Source organism: Phoenix dactylifera, unplaced genomic scaffold, assembly GCF_009389715.1.
Source record: "Phoenix dactylifera cultivar Barhee BC4 unplaced genomic scaffold, palm_55x_up_171113_PBpolish2nd_filt_p 000828F, whole genome shotgun sequence".
Taxonomy (NCBI): Eukaryota; Viridiplantae; Streptophyta; class Magnoliopsida; order Arecales; family Arecaceae; genus Phoenix; species Phoenix dactylifera.
Window position 1 is genome coordinate 20,949 of NW_024068195.1, and position 18,178 is coordinate 39,126.

An 18,178-nucleotide genomic window follows, 5' to 3' on the forward strand; every position below is an offset into this window, starting at 1 on the left:
GCAGATGGACTTGCTCTAGTTTATTTATTTATTTATTTATTCATGGAAAGTGGAGAAGCTTCCCTCAATTTATTAGATAAAAGATGATTTACCAGAGTCTCTGAAGATGAGAATATGAACAAAGAGCAGAGCTATGATGAATGCACCAGGCCGTACGGATTCCTCCAAAACTTCAGCTGCTCATCCACCCTGTTGTGCGAACAGAGATGCTTTTTGCAGAGTAGAGAATATGGAACCTTTCTGCTTTTGTAGGAACAACCGAGCATTCCTCTCTTTCCAAACCTCCCAAGAAAAGGCAGCAAGTAATTGGTCCCCGCGTTTTGAAGCAAAGCCTGCTTGTTTTTTTTCTTCCAGCGACTCCAAATGTCCAGTAAATTTGATTGCCAGCCCCTCAATCTCCAGTCATCGGTGCAAATTTTTCCTTTCAGCCATGGACAGACTTCCTTGCTTTGCTCTGGTCATCAGTCGAATTTTCCTTCGAGCCAGTAATTATAAAAAATTGGCTGAAAAGATGTTAAAATCGTGTGTTCAACCCTAACTTGGATCCTTTTATCCCCCCCCCCCCCCCCCCCCCCAAAAACAAGAAAAAACGTAACTTGGAACCTAGATGGTGCGTGGAGTGCTTAAAGGTTCAATTGTAGAGAAGGTCACACTCTTCCCGGACTAGAATATAGTGCAGAGAAGCTGCATTTCCAATTGAACCTTTCTTCTTTTTATTTTTTAGGTGAAGGGGCTGGCTCTCTCTCTCTCTCTCTCTCTCTCTCTCTCTCTCTCTCTCTCTCTCTCTCCCTCCGCTATTTCAAATTCCCCCGTCTTTTTTTTTATTATTATTTCTCTATAGGATTTGGACCAACTGGGTCCAAAGTTACTTTTGGATATTTATGAATATGGGCTTAGAATTTGCTGGCGGTACAAATCTAATAGAATTTTCGGCCCAATCATCCAAGCAGAACTTAAATATGGAAATATTTCTGCAGGGTTCATAGGGCCTGTTTGGTTGGCTGGTTATATTATTCATGGAACTAAGACCACTTAGAATTTAAAGAGAGGTAGAAAGAAATGGTTGGAAAGCAGTCGGTCAGGAGGAAAGAAACAGTTGGAGAGAGAGAAAGAAAGACCCTCTCCGACTAATATGAGAACACCGGATCAGAGAGAGGGTGGTGGGATGTCTGGTTGATATGGGTTGGGTCAGTCCGGGCCGGGCCGGGCCGGGCCTGATAATCTTAATAGTAGCAAAACCTGTTCCCAAATTCCAAACAGGCCCTAAATGTCTCCTCATTGATGCATGACTTCCTTTTGAGCTCCTATTTTTCTGGCTATATATAGATCGAAACACATGCCGGATGAGCAGCTCCGGCATCCACATAGGGCTCCAATGGACAAAGTATGTTCCAAACTTGACCTTTGCACCCTGTACATCACTTCTTCTCATTTCCAGTTTCGCATGTTGAGAAATTGTAGGGGTTAAGTTTTCCAAAACTTTAATGATGAAGAACTTGATATCGATGTACAGAAATATTACTTTTGAGTCCAGTACATTACAATTATGCTGCTATCCACACAGAAAGCGTGAGGAAAAACTCTTTCAGTTGATACTTGCTTCCCTAATTTTCCCTCAGGGAACTCCATGGTATGGATGGATGAAAACAAGCATGATCACTTCCAAGGAATGCAACTCTTCGCAAAACATTTCAGCATCTGATGAGAAACGCAACTGTACGTATAGTTTACAGATCCAAAACCAGGAAACAACACCACTCTTCACATGAACTCCCTGATATCGGATAGTTCTGCTGCAAACTCCCCACCCTCAATCGGCGGCACCATCCTCTTCCAGAACCAGTGCTTCCTCCAGAGCAGTATCATCTCCTCGATGGGCACCCCTTTGGTCTCCGGAACGAAGAAGTAGACAAAGACGGTCATGATGGTGATCCACCCGGCGAAGAACAGGAAGATCCCAAACTTGAAGGAGCACAGGAGGGTGAGAAAGGACTGGGCGATGGCAAACGTGAAGAAAAGGTTGACGGCCACCGTGATGCTCTGCCCCGCCGAACGCGTTTCCAGTGGGAATATTTCGCTGGGCACGGTCCACCCCAGGGGTCCCCAAGACCACCCGAACGCGGCCACAAAGAGGCAGAAGAGCACCACCACAACGATCGAGAAGTCCTTGGGAAGCTGCTTCTCATCGCCAAACTTGAGGCCTAGTATGATCGCCACGATGACCTGTTCATAGGGAAAAAAGGTTGCTTAATCTAATGCCATTGCAAATCTTTGCTTTCCATAGAAATCAATCCATGCTTCAAGCTTGCTGCACCCAGCTTACCTGGCATAAGACCATCTGAATTCCCCCACCAATTAGCAGAGCTCTCCTCCCCCACCTGTCCACCGTTGCAATGGAGACCAGTGTCGAGGCTGCGAGCACTGCACCGGTCATGACCGACGAGTAGAGCGAAGCATTTCCTCCGAAGCCCATGCTCCGGAACAGCACCGGTGCATAGAAGAGTATGGAGTTGATGCCTGTGAGTATTTGGAAAGCTGGCATGAAGATGGCCATGACCAACTGCGGCCGGTTTCTTCGCTTCAGGATGTTCCTGAAGGGATGTTCGATGGAATTTGCTAGCTCGCTGGCCTCGACGATGTCCTCGAACTCCGCATCCACTTGTTCGGTGCCTCTGATCTTCTCTAAGACACGCCGCCCTTCGTGGACGTGCCCTTGTTCGATGAGGCTGTTTGGAGTTTCAGGGAGGAAGCAGCCTCCTATCGTCATTGCAAGTGCAGGGGCAGCAACGAGGCCAAGGGAGAGCCTCCATCCCCATGGCCTGATCTTCTCGGTTCCGTAGTTGACCATGTTGGCTGAGAAGATGCCAAGGGTGGTCGCCAGTTGGAACAACATGTTGAGGCCGCCACGAAGGTGGGCTGGTGCCATTTCGGAGAGGTACAGAGGAACAGCCTTCAAAAGAACAAATGGTGGTGGATCATAGCGTTAGCAACTTCTGGTGTCCCTAATTCTGCAATTCTTTACACTACTTGACATCTAACAACACTAGAAATGCATGGCAGATGCACGCCATGCACTCAAGCCACAACTGGATGCATCAAACTCTAGAAAAAGGATCCTGATCGATGATTGAAGTACCTGATCTACGAAGCCAATTCCGACGCCAAGCATGATGCGGCCCAGAAGCAGCATTGCCATGTTGACAGCACCTGCATTAAGGGAAGCCCCGACGAGGAAACTAATGCCGCCACAAAGAATGCTCGCTCTGCGCCCATACTTTCTGGTCACTGGAGAGGCTACAAAGGATGCGGCGAGGCCGGCAAGGTAGAGAGAAGACGTGAAGGCAGCGAGCTTCTGGTTATTATACTTGCAGTAATTGTTCTCGGATTCCAGGTTCTTCTTCCTGTAGACTACTGGGAAGAACTGCTTGAGAAATGGGTCCATGGATGTCACTCCACCTGGGATGGTCATTGGACACAAGAGGCATGAGCACTGCGGTTGTTCATTTGTTTGGCACAGAATATGAAGAACTGCATGAGCCAACGTTGGGACCCCAGTGAGCCCTTCTTCTTCTTCTTCTTTTTTTCTTTTTTTTTTAAAACATCGGGCAGAAGCGGTCCAATGTATTTGGGGGCCTAAGACCATTTTGTCTTTGAGACCTTTTCTGCAGTGGACTAGCCTAAGGCGAACTCACATGCTGCATTTTTTCGTTTCATTTTTGTCTTTAAGACCTTTCTTACGGTGGTCTTCTTTGGGCGGGATTTTAAGTGACCGCCTAAGTTGCTTAAAGGTTGAACTAGCCCGCCCTAACATCGGAAGCTCACACTAGTCTCGCAACGATGTTTCAACAAAAATGATCTTTTGTTTTACTGAGGCTTGGACATGATTCTAAAAATTCTAACAGATAAAACATGCCTATATTTGTAGCTGTATGTATCAAAACCAGAGACTCCTAAGAAGTTCAATTCCTGTTGTTGCAGCTTACTCTCCCGGTTATTAATTGCTAGGTCTGATTCCGGTTAAACTAACAATTTTCAAATCTAGCCACCTTATCATGTTCAGCATATATCCACCTACATGTGAGAACTGAGAAGTGGCTAACATTGGGTTGAACCCAGTGGTTTATTAATACCATAAGACCAAAAAACCCACTTGATTTGCCTGGCAAATTTAGTCCTGTTTAGTTAGAGGTGACCATCAATTCTTTGCTTTGTTTCCACCGAACCGAAATTTGTTGATCGTAACATTAACCTATCAACCAGACACTTAGCAGGAGCTTAAAACAAATTTTACACAAATATCTTTAATAGTTCCATTAACTTGAACCCAAACCAATCAAGTGCGGAGTCACCAAAGTTTGATGTTTGGTATCACGAATGCCAAAGTTCTACCTAACCCCAAAAATATTGCCCTCAACGGACACTTGCCCAAGAGACTCGGTCCAAATAGCGGTTTGCATTCAATATTGCCTCTTAAACACCTGTGGCGTGTCCAAACATCTTTAGTTTGGCTTCATAGAAGTAGATAGTTTTTCTTAAAAATCCAGCATCAGTCTAGAAAATTTATGTCGGTAAAGGATGGATGGGCAGGTGCAGCCTTGAAGCAGCAATAGGCAAAAAACCCTATAATTGGAGAAATTATCCTGCACGGCAAGGATCATGTAACCATGTATCTCGATAATCACAACCGTCCGTTTTTATAGTGGCACATCGAGATGAATGCTTAATGAATAAGATCTACAGAAATGAGTGGCTATGATTTGTAATGCATATGGTTTAGATTATAGTTTCTTTGATCGGCCCACTCATAAGAACCTTAGTTGTCACTATAAATATGGGGTATGCTAAAAGATTATCCATCCAGACACAACCTTAGTTATCTCTATCCACCCGTTGAGATACCGTATGTACCATATAGCCATGTATATTGATAATAATAGCCGCTCATTCCTACAATAATATACTGAGATGAATATTTGATGAATAAAATTTATAAAAATAAATGGCAACGATTGGATATAGAATATAATATTTTCAATGATTGGCCCACTCACGAGAATCTTAATTATCACGACGAATATCGGGTATGCAGGGGCTAAAAGGTTATCACAGCTGCTTTTATTGCCTAAATTTGCAAAATGAATACTCAAAAGAAAAGCCGGCCGAGATTCCATGCATCAACCTCGGAGTCGGAGGGTCAATGAATACAAGAGACGGGCCGCTCAACAGTCTAATGCCACGTCTCCGTCCACCCCACCCAAAGAGGAGAGAAATTATATCCTACGTGTAGAAATATACGGGGACAATTACGGCCACTTATTTTTATAATCATATATGGAGATGAACATTTGATGAATAAAATCTATAATAATAAGCAACTTATAGTTGACTTATGTATATAACGCACATAGTATTAAATATATTTTTCTATTAAAAAAAAAAAAGCATAGTAGCGTATCTAACTGCAAACGATAGATTGGATCCTCCCGATCCAACCGTCTAACTCTTAGTAATGGTAAATGAAACTGTAAATCCTCCTTCCACTTTATCAGTTAACATATCCCTTATCGATTTTTTTTTTTTTTGACAAAAGTTAAACTCATAATTCACAGAACCCATCCAGTATCCAGAACGACTCCACATAAAACTTCTTCTGATTTTTTTTTATTATTTTTTATACCTATTGGCTTATTTTTCTTTTTTCTCTAAAAAAGAAATAACAGAAGAAAAAAAAAGGAGGGGGGGTGCGGCGGTCGGGATACCTGAGATGCCGACGTCATAGCCGAAGATGGAGCCACCGATCGCGGCGACGAGGCAGGCGAAGACGACGAAGGGCGTGACCCTCCCCTTGTACTGCTCCGCCCTCTCCTTCTTCACCCCCGCCGGCGCTCCCCCTCCTCCGGCCATCTCCTCCTCCTCTCCCTTTACCCGAACCCCAACCCCTTACCCCCTCTCCTCACGGATCCGGCTCTTCTCCGGTCCTCTCTACAGGATTAGAATTTAGTACTGGTGCAAAGGAAACAAACAAAACTTATACCACCCTCGCTGTCGCTGGGAGATAAGAAATCTGTTGCCACGCATTAAATAGCGTTGCCGTGGTGCGACCGCCAGCGGCATGTGGCAACGGCTCTCCTTAAGCTGTTCTTCGATTCCGTTGTCATTCATACTTTGCTGCAGTTTGCTGGAAGCCGGGTTTGGTTAGAGATCCTACCACCATACGTCAGATGACCTCAGCCGCAGTCCATTTAAGCTTGCAGTGCATTATGATTTGAAAGTAATGCTCGTATATGATGTGAGAATCTATTATATAGAAATAAAATAGGGCCTCATGTTATGCTTAACTTTTCATTCGCCAATATCTATTTTATTTTATTAATAAAAAACTTTTTACATACCTACCATATTAGAATTTATATAAATATTTTTCTAAAATTGATATTTACATGTATACCTTTATAAAATATTTATTATATATATATATATTATATTTTTTTTTTTATTTACGTATGTAACTATGTCATCTAACACCGTTGGAAATTAGCGATTTAAAATTGAAATGACGAAAATACTCTTGACGGATAAACATGCAAAAAGAAATATTTATAAAAGTATGCAAGCAAATAGCAATCTTAAATATTTTCATAAATACTCTCCTCAATATTGGAATTTGTATCAATATCCTCCTAAATTGATATTTATGTGCATATCCTCACGAAGCAATATTTTTCTATGAATACCTTTGACACAACAATTCAGCTGACGTGATTAGCCAAAATCATATTTATTTAAATTAAAGATTAATTAAAATTATGAAATTATCTTTTTTCTGAAGCAGGTAATAGGTTAACGAGTCTCGCTAGAAACTAATATCTCTATCTCTTTTAAGAAATTTTTTGATCTCTTTGGATTCATCTCTTTCACCCTCCATCTAGAATCAAAATCATTCCCTTGACTCCTTTCTCCATCACAAGCAACCCTTCTCCTTCTCTTCTGTTCATAAGAGTTCTCTACCAGAATCTTAGTTCCTCTCATTGTCATCGAAGTTCTCCATTCATTGTATCTTTTGTTACATGAAGATGGTCAAATCCTGCCTTTAGCTTTATGAATTATTTAAAGACGAGTGTTGTAAGAGATTTGCAATATTTATCTTTTAGTGTATGAGATTTGCAATATTTCTCTTTTAGTGCTGGAAATTTTCTCGTGTGTAGAGTGGTGGCTGATTTAAAGTTACAGTGACAAGACATGCCCTATAAACTAGATCTTTTCTTCTTTCAAAAAATCAAAGCTCCAAAGAAAAGTGGCTTAAAATATACAACATAAAGGATTGCTTTTTACCACATAACTATGGAAGTTGTTAATAAGTCTAAAAAATTCTGAAGTCTTTTAATGATTTTGCTTGAGGATGATTGATGTTGATCTTTTATTAATGAGTACAGTAGTAGCAAGAAAGGTTGATCATTGCAGTTTATCGTGTGTCTTTAAGAGATTATAATTTCTTTCTATATTCTAATACATTCCCTCATATATGCTGTTGTGGTTCAAATCTGGCCCGAGGGTGACCACGCCGGTAAAGCCGAGGGAGCCGTCGGTGCTGGAAAGAGGAAGACAGGAGCCACCTCCTGCGTGACGGCTGCGGACCTGCACAAAGCCTCACCGGTGTTACCAGTGAGGGCCCTCCGACGATCAAATTAGAGTGGACAGATTTAGTCCAGCCAAAAGTGTCCCTTAGAAATTACCTGACCGAGCTATTTATAGCCTCGGTGGAGTGGCCCAGGTGACAGAGGTGCTGTCAGTCCCCATCATGAGGAGGTATGGCTCTGAGCCGGATGGCGTACAGCTCAGGTGGGCTGGTGACGTACAGCACAGCCCGCTCTTAAGAACGGTAGGGCTTTGACAATTACAGCAGGGTATGGCCGGAGTAGTCAAGGTGCCGTCTGACTGCTGTTGGCCGGTTATAGAGACATGACACGGCATTGTGATAGAGTACGGCCATGTAGGTGGGTGTAGGCCCGCACGTGGATGTGGTTGTTGGCGAGGCCGAGCTCGTTAAGTAGTCGCGTTAGGCGTTTAGTGAGGTCGGCTTGGTGTAGACCGAAAATGGCTCGATTTTCCGGATTCCGAGGTGTACTCGAGGGAGCGCTTCGAGCTCGAGGGTCGGAGCGTATGCTGTGTATTGCTGGGGCCGGCGTCTCGAACTTGGTCGGGATGGGTCGGCGTTTGCTTGGAGGCACCCCAAACTTGGTCGGGGGAGTCGGCGAATGTCCGGAGTTGGTGGAGTTCTGAGGACGAGCTGGCTCTAGGCCGAAGTAAAGATTTAGTCATTCATCGTTGGTATTTATTGGGCCGAAACTGGGCGGCTTTTTAGTTGCGGGCTGGACGATCCATTTTTCTCTCTATCATATGCATCTATAATAATAAATATTACAAGCTATGTTTCGATGAAATAAAATATAGTGATTGTTATAAATAAAGTAGAATAAAGTAGAATAATCCTATGATTCGTAAATGAACCTCTATAACTCTTTTTGTTATCTAATTATCGAATCAATCTTTTTTCTAACAATATTTTTATAAAAAAATATTGAGGAGCAAGCACTAGACTAAACTCCAAGTGTTAGAACAAGTTGAAATAGATCAAAATTAAATTAAATTTTTTTGCATGCAAACTCTCCTAAATATGTGAAATTGTATGAATATCCTAACAAAGTTGTTATTTGCATATATATCATTATAATTTTTTTTTTTGCATGTCTATCTACTAAGAGTATTTCAATCATTTTAAAATTTAAACTGCTAATTTTTTAACGACATTAAATGGTGTGGGTACACATTCAAGAAAAAAAAAGAGAAGGATATACATGCAAAATAACTGTTTTATAAGAGAATACATGCAAATACCATTTTTAGAAGGGTATTCATGTAGATTTTTATATTTAGGAGGATATGTACCCAAAAAACCCTATTAATAAATAGGGTTCTTGTATTTATTCTATTTCATTATATCTATTCTTATTGCATTTCAATAGTAGTTGGAGAAAAAAAAAAAACTATGCCCTACATGTGCGGATTATATGTTTGGTATATAACTAAAATGGAAGTTAAACTTGTGCTAAGCTCTCCATCACCATGTGGATGCTCGTAGAAGTTACAACTCTCCATTCGCCATGTATACATCTCTAATAACAACATTGTTAATAGACTTTTATTTCTATTATATTCTATTATCTATATATACAATTAAGGTTCAACATATGCTGAGCTCTAATAATGCCATTAATATGGATCTTTATTTTGGATAGTAAGTAGGGCTCTTGTATCCATTCTATTATACTTATTCTATATTGTATTTCAAGAACGGAAAAAAGAGAAAAAATTACACCTCATGCATCATGTAGGTTATATGCTAGTATATAACAAAAATTAATACGATTCTTACATATATATATATATATATATATATATATATATATATATATATATATATATATATATATATATATATATATATATATATATATAGTCTAAGACCTCATATAAAAGACTAAATAAAATATATTTTTTGGATTCTTTAGTTCTATTTAAGTACTCAAGATCTACTCAATACATAGTCGATGTAGGACTAAACAGACCCTCGCATGGATCCACATATACTCCCCTCGTTTTCCGTTTTAAGCCCTAGCATCTTCACCAAGCTAAAAGTCCAAATTCATTAAAATTCATTCGTAAGTACTATAAATCCAATCACAAACATAATGATCAGCCTAAATGAGTCCAAGCGGCAATGTCCCTAGACCACATAGGTCATAAGCTAGGTTCACTCTAATATTATTTATCATAACCCAGGACCTCACACAAAAAGGCTAATCATAAAGTATTATTTGTATTTCTTGGTCATGTATAAATACCTAAAATCTAGTCCGTGCATAGCCCATGTAAGATAAAACATATGCCCGCATGGATCCTCAGACACATGGGCACCCGTATTAATAATAATTAATATGTTTCTTTATTTTGGATAACAAGTTGGCCTCTTGTATCTATTTCTATTCTATTATTTATTTTATTATATTTATTCTGTGATGCATTTTAGAGGAGTATGGAAAAAAGAGAAAAAGCTGCATCTTAGGCATCATGCAATTTATATGCTAGCAATATTACTAAAACAAATGCGCAATGCAGTTAATTTTATTCCATATCTATCAACTGCCAGCATGCATTGAAATAGCATACTATTATTAATAAATATAATATTTAAAAAGCTATACAATGTTGAGCTCACTTTTTAAAAGGAGCTTTTTTGTGTTGTCCTACCATCTGCTCCTGACACGGAATTTCCAAAAGCCCGCGTCTACCCAAGTATGCGTCAGAGAGACATTTAACCAAATAATCCCGAAAAGCTACCAAGATGGTAGCCTAGTGGTAAAAGGCGATAATTCCGCCCAAGCCGTTCAGGTTCGAAACGTGCGGGCGTCGATTAAATTAGAAAACCGAATGCTCCACGCTCGGATGGCTTGCTGGCGGTTATACTTTCCTTTCACTTGTACCAAGGTGACGCTAGGGTGACGTACCCACACGTGAGGCGGTGAACCTAGTAGGGTGAGCCCATGAGTCGGAGAAAGCATGCGAAAACTTGCGACTTGTATCGAACATTTCCTAGTGGAAGGAAGGCCCAGTGGGGGCTACTACGAGGCTGGGCTGGTCCCTCCCCTTCTCTCCTATTTTTTACCCCCCCCCCCCCCCCCCAAAAAAAAAAAAAGCCATTGAGTTTGTTTTGACTAACACCCATATTCGTATTCACCTCCATAAAAAAAAAAAATAATAGATACATATATAGATTAAAAAAAATTGGGCAAATAACTATCTAGATTGTTTTGTAAGAGAAATAAGTTAAGTTATATATTCTACCTATATTCATACTTTTTGTTGGGGGAAAACCCAAGTCATGCCATCTCGGAGGCGCCCGACTAAAGAGCGCCGACTAGAGAGGCGCCCGACTAAAGAGTGCCGACCAGAGAGGCACCCGACTAAAGAGCGCCGACCAGAGAGGCGCCCGACCAAAGAGTGCCGACTAGAGAGGCGCCCGACTAGAAAGTACCGACCAGAAGCAATCCCGCCACAGGACACTCCGCTGGGCGACCAGCTCGGCTCGGCACCCGTGCCAGGCCCATGCCTTAGCCGAATACCCAATTTCCGTCTAACCCTTTAAAGGATCTGACAACTAAATACATGACTCCACTACAACCTGCCACCATCCCTAAGCCATCAAGGCACGAGATCTCCGCAGGTCTTCGGCACGGCCTATCATTAATGCATGAGACCCCCTCATATCTCCGATGCACTCAGTCATTAAATGAACACGGCTCAAGATGATCTCCGGATCACTGAACCATCAAAGCGTATGGCTCTCCCTGACCGCCGGATCACTCAGCAATTAATGCACTTACCATCTACGAACCCTAGGCCCACCACGGCCGGCGGTTCAACCACCCCAATGGGTCCGATCAACCGCGACAACTCCCTGACTCCGGTCTGATCCGGCTTTATTCTCCACTACGCCATTAATGAGCAAAATCGTGCCCAATTATCACAAAAGAGGACAAATCCCCCTGTCACCTCCCAGGTAACATAATATCTTCCTATAAAAGGGAACCTGGGAGGGAGGAGGCAGGAGAGAGAGAACGGACACAAACATACACACAAAAGAACAAACATTCCTCCTCCTTTACTCCCCCCACATATTAGCCCCCTCTGACTTAAGCTTCGGAGGGCCGGCGCCGGAAAGTCCGGCCACCGGCTTTTTTGCAGGACTCTCCAGGAGGACGCTACCAATCGACGCACCGCCATCCACCGTCCCGGCAGCGGAGCTCCTCCCCTCCTTGGTTCGCGGCAGCCCCCGGATCCAATTTCCAGCAACACTTTTAATATCTAATTTATATATATATATATATATATATATATATATATATATATATTCATATCCGTTTAAAATAAATATGATTATGAATTTTTTTATTAAAAAAATATCTGCATCTATTTTTGTATTTACCAAACAAAAATGGATATGAATAGAGATAATATTAATATCCTATCTATCTATGTGATTTGCTTTCGGTTCTTGGTCTTTTGCTAAAAAATAGTAGATAATATGGTCCAAGTTGGTGTTTTTACGAAACATCTACTTCTCCCAACAAAAAGTAAAGATTTTATCGCAAAAGATTGCGGAAAAGATGCTACAAAACAAACAACTCTGCATGGTCCAAGAAGTCAGATTTAATACATTCTATCCTTTTAAAGATTAAGACATCAGTGGTATGAGTTTAACTGCTCTGACTAATTAAGATTCTTCAAGAAGTCCGAATCTAAGATCTTATCGAATGCACACTTCTAATTTGCGTATAAGCTGTATTTTGTTAGCTAGTTAGCACTAAAAAACAATTATTGGTCCTGAAAATCTATTTTTCAATACCATTATCATTGCCATAATATTCTTCAAGTCTCGTTTCTGGTCTATCCCAATAATGATGTGTGTAATGACATTTTACCGCAATTTGGGTCGGCCATTTTTTTCTGCGCCCGTCTACGTCTCGCGAGTGGAAAAACGAGACTCAAATACTCAGTGGCCAAGTAGCCAACCTAACATTCCAAAGAAAGAAAGAAAAAAAAAAAAAACCAATTGCGAGCCGTACTTTATTGGTTTATCCTAAAATTGCATCCCAATTTTGACCTTTATTTCTCTCGGCTCGACTCTATCTCAAAGTTGGAATGACGTGCGTGGGCGGCCCTCCCATCGCTGCGTAAGCTTTAAATTTAAATAATGACCGAATGGTATGCTTACCTCCCCTAGAAACTTTACCAGCATCTGGAATTTTCGACCCTCCAGCTAAAAGTGAGGCTGGGGACACAAGTGGGGGATATATGTTATGTTGTTTTAAGGAAAAAAATAATTGAATATTGTTTAATCAAATTTGGATGGATAATGATTTAATGTTACAATTCTTAAACACTATGAGAGAATTTTTTTTACTAATTATTTTTTCTAAAAAGCTGATATCTAAATTTATGATGTTTGAAAAGTAATTTTTGAATATTTGATTGATCATAAAAAAGTTATTTATTTTTTAAAAAATTATGTAAAATATTTAAGATATTTTTAATTAAAAAGATCTTATTTATTCTATCTAACAGTTTAAGAGTATTTATGGACAAAAATTATCCTAATTTTTAGCTGATAGGAATTGAACCTTTTTATATCTTATATAATTTTTTATAATATATAGAAATCTTATTTTTATAAAAAACTTTTTAAAAATTTTTTTAAATAAAATGTAAGATATTTTTTTATTTTATTGTTGGTCATACTTTTCGTGTTTCTCTTTGTGTGGACACGATTCACATCAGATAAAACATTTGGAATATTAAATAATTAACACGTTTTTGTGACCCCGATGTTGGAAATTTCAAAACCGGATCACTTGGACGAACAAGAAACAGTGGTTTGAATGAAAATAAAGCAGGCTACAAGACTAACGAGAATTTCTTGGCCAACTCCCTTTCAACCTAGCCTTTCTCATTAAATGAAATTCGGGTGGCTCTTTCCAGCCTCCCTTGTCATCACTGGAAAAAAAAAAAAAAAACCTCCCTTTCAACCATGTCTGATTGGATCATGGGTGCTGCACGGTCAACGAAAGCCTCTAATAAGCGGGAACATGGAGAAATTTCCGCTTCCATCCCTATTGGTGATTTGGTGCACTCTGCTAATGGCTTATGTCGTCTAAAGCTTTTTTAACTTTAATGTCACAAGGAGAGTAGCAGAGTCAACATAAATTTTGTATTATATAGTATATAAGAGCATGCGGAAAAGGTTTTTTTAGAAGAAAAAAATGTTTATCAGCATCAAGAATGTACGTAGGACAGTTTGGAGAAACAAGGATCGCTCAGAGGTAAACATGGAAGAGGCTGATATGCAACTTAACATGATTTTTCTAATATTTGTGTGAATATGTTGTTAAAGTATATTCCATTGAACGGGAATTGATTCCTATGCATCGGAAGCTAATGAATCTGATGCCATGGATTTTGTTTTCATGCTAACGAGAAACGAATACCTGGCTTCAAGGGACGATGTTACTAAACCAAAATTGAGTTTCAAAAATAAAAAGCTTCCACAGTCATTACTGCTATTGTAAAAATTCATGATGATTGTGTTAGAAGGCACTGAATAGTTGCAATGGTTGTGTTATGGAAGTGTAAAAGCACCCCTCTTGAGTTTGAAAAATCAAAAACATGAATAAGGCCTAAAACTAATGACCACAAGCATGCATTACAAATATTCAAGCATGACATTTGATATTAACACTAGAATATGTTATGTTGTTTGTAGTCCGCACTCCATGTTTTGAATTTTGAAGCCGAAGGATTTGTGCCTTCAAGGATCATGAAGTGGATAACTAACATCAACCTTTTTTTTTTTCTCTCTTTGCCCTGTCTTGATGGCATATGTTTGCTACTTACATTGATAAAAATGTTGAGATAAAAAATATTAGTAATTTTAGAGTGCAAATTAGTTGATGTTAAGTATATCTTGAGGTTACAAGTTCTAGAGAGTAAAAAGGGATTTTTTTTTTGGAGCAAAGGAAAAAGGTCCCCCCGGCCACCATGAACATTTTTTTTTTGTTTGGACCACACGAATAGTTAGTTGGGGGTGCAGGGCAAAGCCTATGTGGGCCGGACTAACCTAACTATTATAGGACATCAAGTTAAGTTCAAATTGATTTACTCTATTACATATATCTCTTGTAACTTAAAAAAAAAAAGAACAATTGAGTAATTTAGAGATCTCATGCATTGGAAGCTAGAGTTTGAGAGAAAATCTTGTACTTTGTAATATCTAATTTTCTATAATAAATTTTTTTTTATCATCTCTGCCTTTAGACATAGGTCAATAAATTGAACCATATAAATATTGCGTTCTTTGTTTATTTTTATTTTTATTATTCTTTTTACTTGTCGTAACAGTTAACATGGTAGGACTAACTACCATTACATACAGATGCTCTAGATTCTCCTGCTCTTATCTTGATTTCAACCATACTCCCACCCATCCTACTTATCATACCATCATTTTCACCATCATCATATCATTGATGATTTGCCAACATTGTCGCAACCCTTACTGGCACTACTGTCATCGCCTCGACCACCATCATCATATTTATATTTTAAAAAAATAATCGACTAGACCAAACACATTTATATTTTAAAAAATTTAGAAATAGAATAGAAACAAAATTTTTATTTTTACTTTTAAAAATAAAAAGATAAAAACGATGCCAAACGAGCATCCAAACTGGCTTTTTCTATTCCAAAGGATGCCAACGGTTTGAGTCAGGCCTAGTCTAGAAACAAGCCCGAAATTTAAACCCTAGGCTCGAGTCTGGAACAATCTGGAGGTAGGCCGGAATCTGACCCAGGGTACATGTTTAGTTTGGCTAGGCTCCAAATGGCCCATTCTCCTTTCGTCCTCGAATTCCCGGGCTGGACATGGGCCGAAAGTTATTTGGGCTTGCGCCCAGCCTAGGTTTTTCTGGTTTCTGTGGAAGTGGTTTCTCATTTCTTGAAAGTTTAGGGGTAGGATAGATAATGAACTCCTTCTGAGATCAGTGGAGTAGAAAGCCGGGAGGTGCATAAACTCGGTTTTCAGGGCCATTTCACAGGAGTATTGGTGTGTTAATTCAACCGTCACAGCTGTTGCTCTAGATCTTTTTGTCCATCATGTGTGACAATTTATCTCAGACTTTAATATATATGATTCTTTTTATCAATTAAACCGTCACAATTTCTTATTTTATATTTTTGAAACCAACGAAATAAATTAAAGTCTACTTTCATCAGAAATTATAATAAAACATAGAAATTAATTATACCTTCATCAGACTACTACTTTTAATTTTGATGCTAAAAGTACTTGTTTGGTCACCATTTATTAATTCAATCACATGATACCAGCTACCAAACACCCTTTGAAGATAGTCACATGATCTTTACTTCATCAATTGCTAGTGATTTTTTTTTTTTTCTGCCCTTCAACCTCTTGGGCAAGATTTCAGTTTTATTGGCTTCTCCTAATAAAAAACTTTCTTTGCCACCATTTACCATTACACTGAAATGAATAGCCATCAACCTAAAATAATCATGAATAAGAGTTTTCTCTAAAATAAATTTTGTCAGTTACAATGAAGCTACTATTAGCCATTATAATAGAAAATAGCAGATACTTTATTTCCTTACTTTAATATCCATAAAATAAAACATTATTTTTGAATTAACATATAAATCTACATCGATTTAAAAATTAAAGTCAATATCTTAAACATATGAATAGTATCATCAACAATATCACTTCCATGCTCGCCTCCATGTTCCACGGAGCCACCAAAGATCAAGAGATTTAAAACTAATATATCTAAGTGAATAAAAAAAATAAAAAGGATTAGATAAATGAAATATTAGATAAAGAAAAAGAGGGAAAATATGAGAAAGACCTTAGGTAGAAAGCATATGTAGCTTAAGATTTTCTTTGACTTCTAACGTCATAGACTCTGCTTAGCTTCACCAAAAATAACACTTTCCTCTTGGTACATTACCAAAAATAGCACTTCATTAATCCAAAACATACTTAATCCATATCATCAACAAACCCCAAGTACAACCCATTAAGAAAACCCTGTGCAAATCAAAAGTGAATATTAGAAATATAGAAAAGAAAAAATTGAGCTCAAGTTCAAAGAGATTATGACTCACCTAATCTTCACAGAGGTCATAGATGGGGCAAATAATATGTGTAACGTGGAACGTTATGCAGGACAAAGGGGACTAGAAATCATTGTAACGAAAGTCATAGATTTTAAGGGTAGTGATATTTTAACCATGGGTAGCAAAGGCAAGGACTTGATAGCACTGCAAGTTAGATAGCTCCAAGAGGTCACTGAGTGGTACTACCAGGTTTTTGTTCTTCTTACTTATTTGCATGCTGATCTCGTTCGCCACCGCCATCTAATTGTCTCTCTCTCTAAACTCATATTTCATTTTCTTGACCGATCTCTTGGCCAATGCTTGTTCTTGGATAATTTATTAGCTATATAGATGGGAATAAACAGGGTAATGTCACTACAAATAGCTAAGAATCATGGCTATGACAGAAGATCCTTTCATATGTACGATGGTACAAATAGTTCTTCCATCAATTGTATAATTGGCTCCACTATTAATCAGATGAAACATATTAGCCTATAAAATAGATGTCATTCATTAGCCAATCAAAGATGGAAATCATTCACCAATTACACAGCAGAACTCAACTTAATTTTGTCATTAAATAAAATAACATATATAATAAAGTTCAAGTGTATATTAAATATTTTCATGAGGATGTTCAAGGCTTGAAGTATATATTTTTAGGAGTCCTAAGGGATAGAAACTAAAAACACCACCACCAAACACAATAGCAGGGGACAAAAAAGAGGAAATATACCTGAATCAACATCCATCCCTGCCTTTATTTTCTGTAGGTGCAAATATTACTTGCATTTATAATAACTTTTCGTTGGTGCATAACCAAAACGCTGCTATATACATTTCCAAACGTCATCCATCCAATTACAATATTTCTCTAGTCATTTCCAGGGTATGAACGCAAATTTTTTGATATAACTGTGCAGAATAGCTAGTAGTCTGCATTCTAAGTTAACACGGATGCAACTTCAGCATTCTATATGCGAAACTGCCAATATTTGACCAAAACACACATGACAGCAAGTCAGTTGACCTAAATTACAAAATAAGGTCATACTAAACATAGACCTACGGATGTACGAGAAAAACAAAGTCATGCAGATTGCGCCAAATTACAATTTAGATCAAACCATTCAACCTTATGATAAAAAGGTTATCTATTTAGAGTTGCTGCCTGAACTGAAATATTCAATATGTTTATCTCGAGGGTATCAAATCAAGAATGCCCGCCCATGCATCATCTGCTTAAAATTACAGGCATAGACTTGCACCTACACATGTTTTTGAGTCATTTTTTCCATGCAGACTTCTTTAGGATTAGACCGCATTTGCAAATTAAGAAATAAGCTGAAAAGGAAAACCCAAAAGCTTGGCACACAGATTTCATCAG

General features: G+C 38.8%; 1 protein-coding gene across 1 annotated transcript; it reads right to left on the reverse strand.

Annotated features, from left to right (window-relative positions):
• Positions 1 to 1,485: 1,485 nt before the first annotated feature.
• LOC120107332 (sugar transport protein 7-like) lies at positions 1,486 to 6,203 on the reverse strand. The gene is made up of 4 exons (XM_039120564.1): positions 5,760 to 6,203; positions 3,137 to 3,456; positions 2,324 to 2,950; positions 1,486 to 2,223 (listed from the first exon to the last, which is right to left on the reverse strand). The coding sequence occupies exons 1-4, from the start codon at positions 5,902 to 5,904 to the stop codon at positions 1,762 to 1,764; spliced, it is 1,554 nt and encodes a 517-aa protein (XP_038976492.1). The 5' UTR covers positions 5,905 to 6,203; the 3' UTR covers positions 1,486 to 1,761.
• Between the last annotated feature and the right edge of the window lie 11,975 nt (positions 6,204 to 18,178).

Coding starts and splice junctions, on each gene's coding strand:
- LOC120107332 (XM_039120564.1), bottom strand. CDS start 5,904: ATGGCCGGAGGAGGGGGAGCGCCGGCGGGGGTGAAGAAGGAGAGGGCG. Junction 2,951..3,136: donor GAATTGGCTTCGTAGATCAG/GTACTTCAATCA, acceptor GTTCTTTTGAAG/GCTGTTCCTCTGTACCTCTC. Junction 2,224..2,323: donor TTCAGATGGTCTTATGCCAG/GTAAGCTGGGTG, acceptor CCCTATGAACAG/GTCATCGTGGCGATCATACT.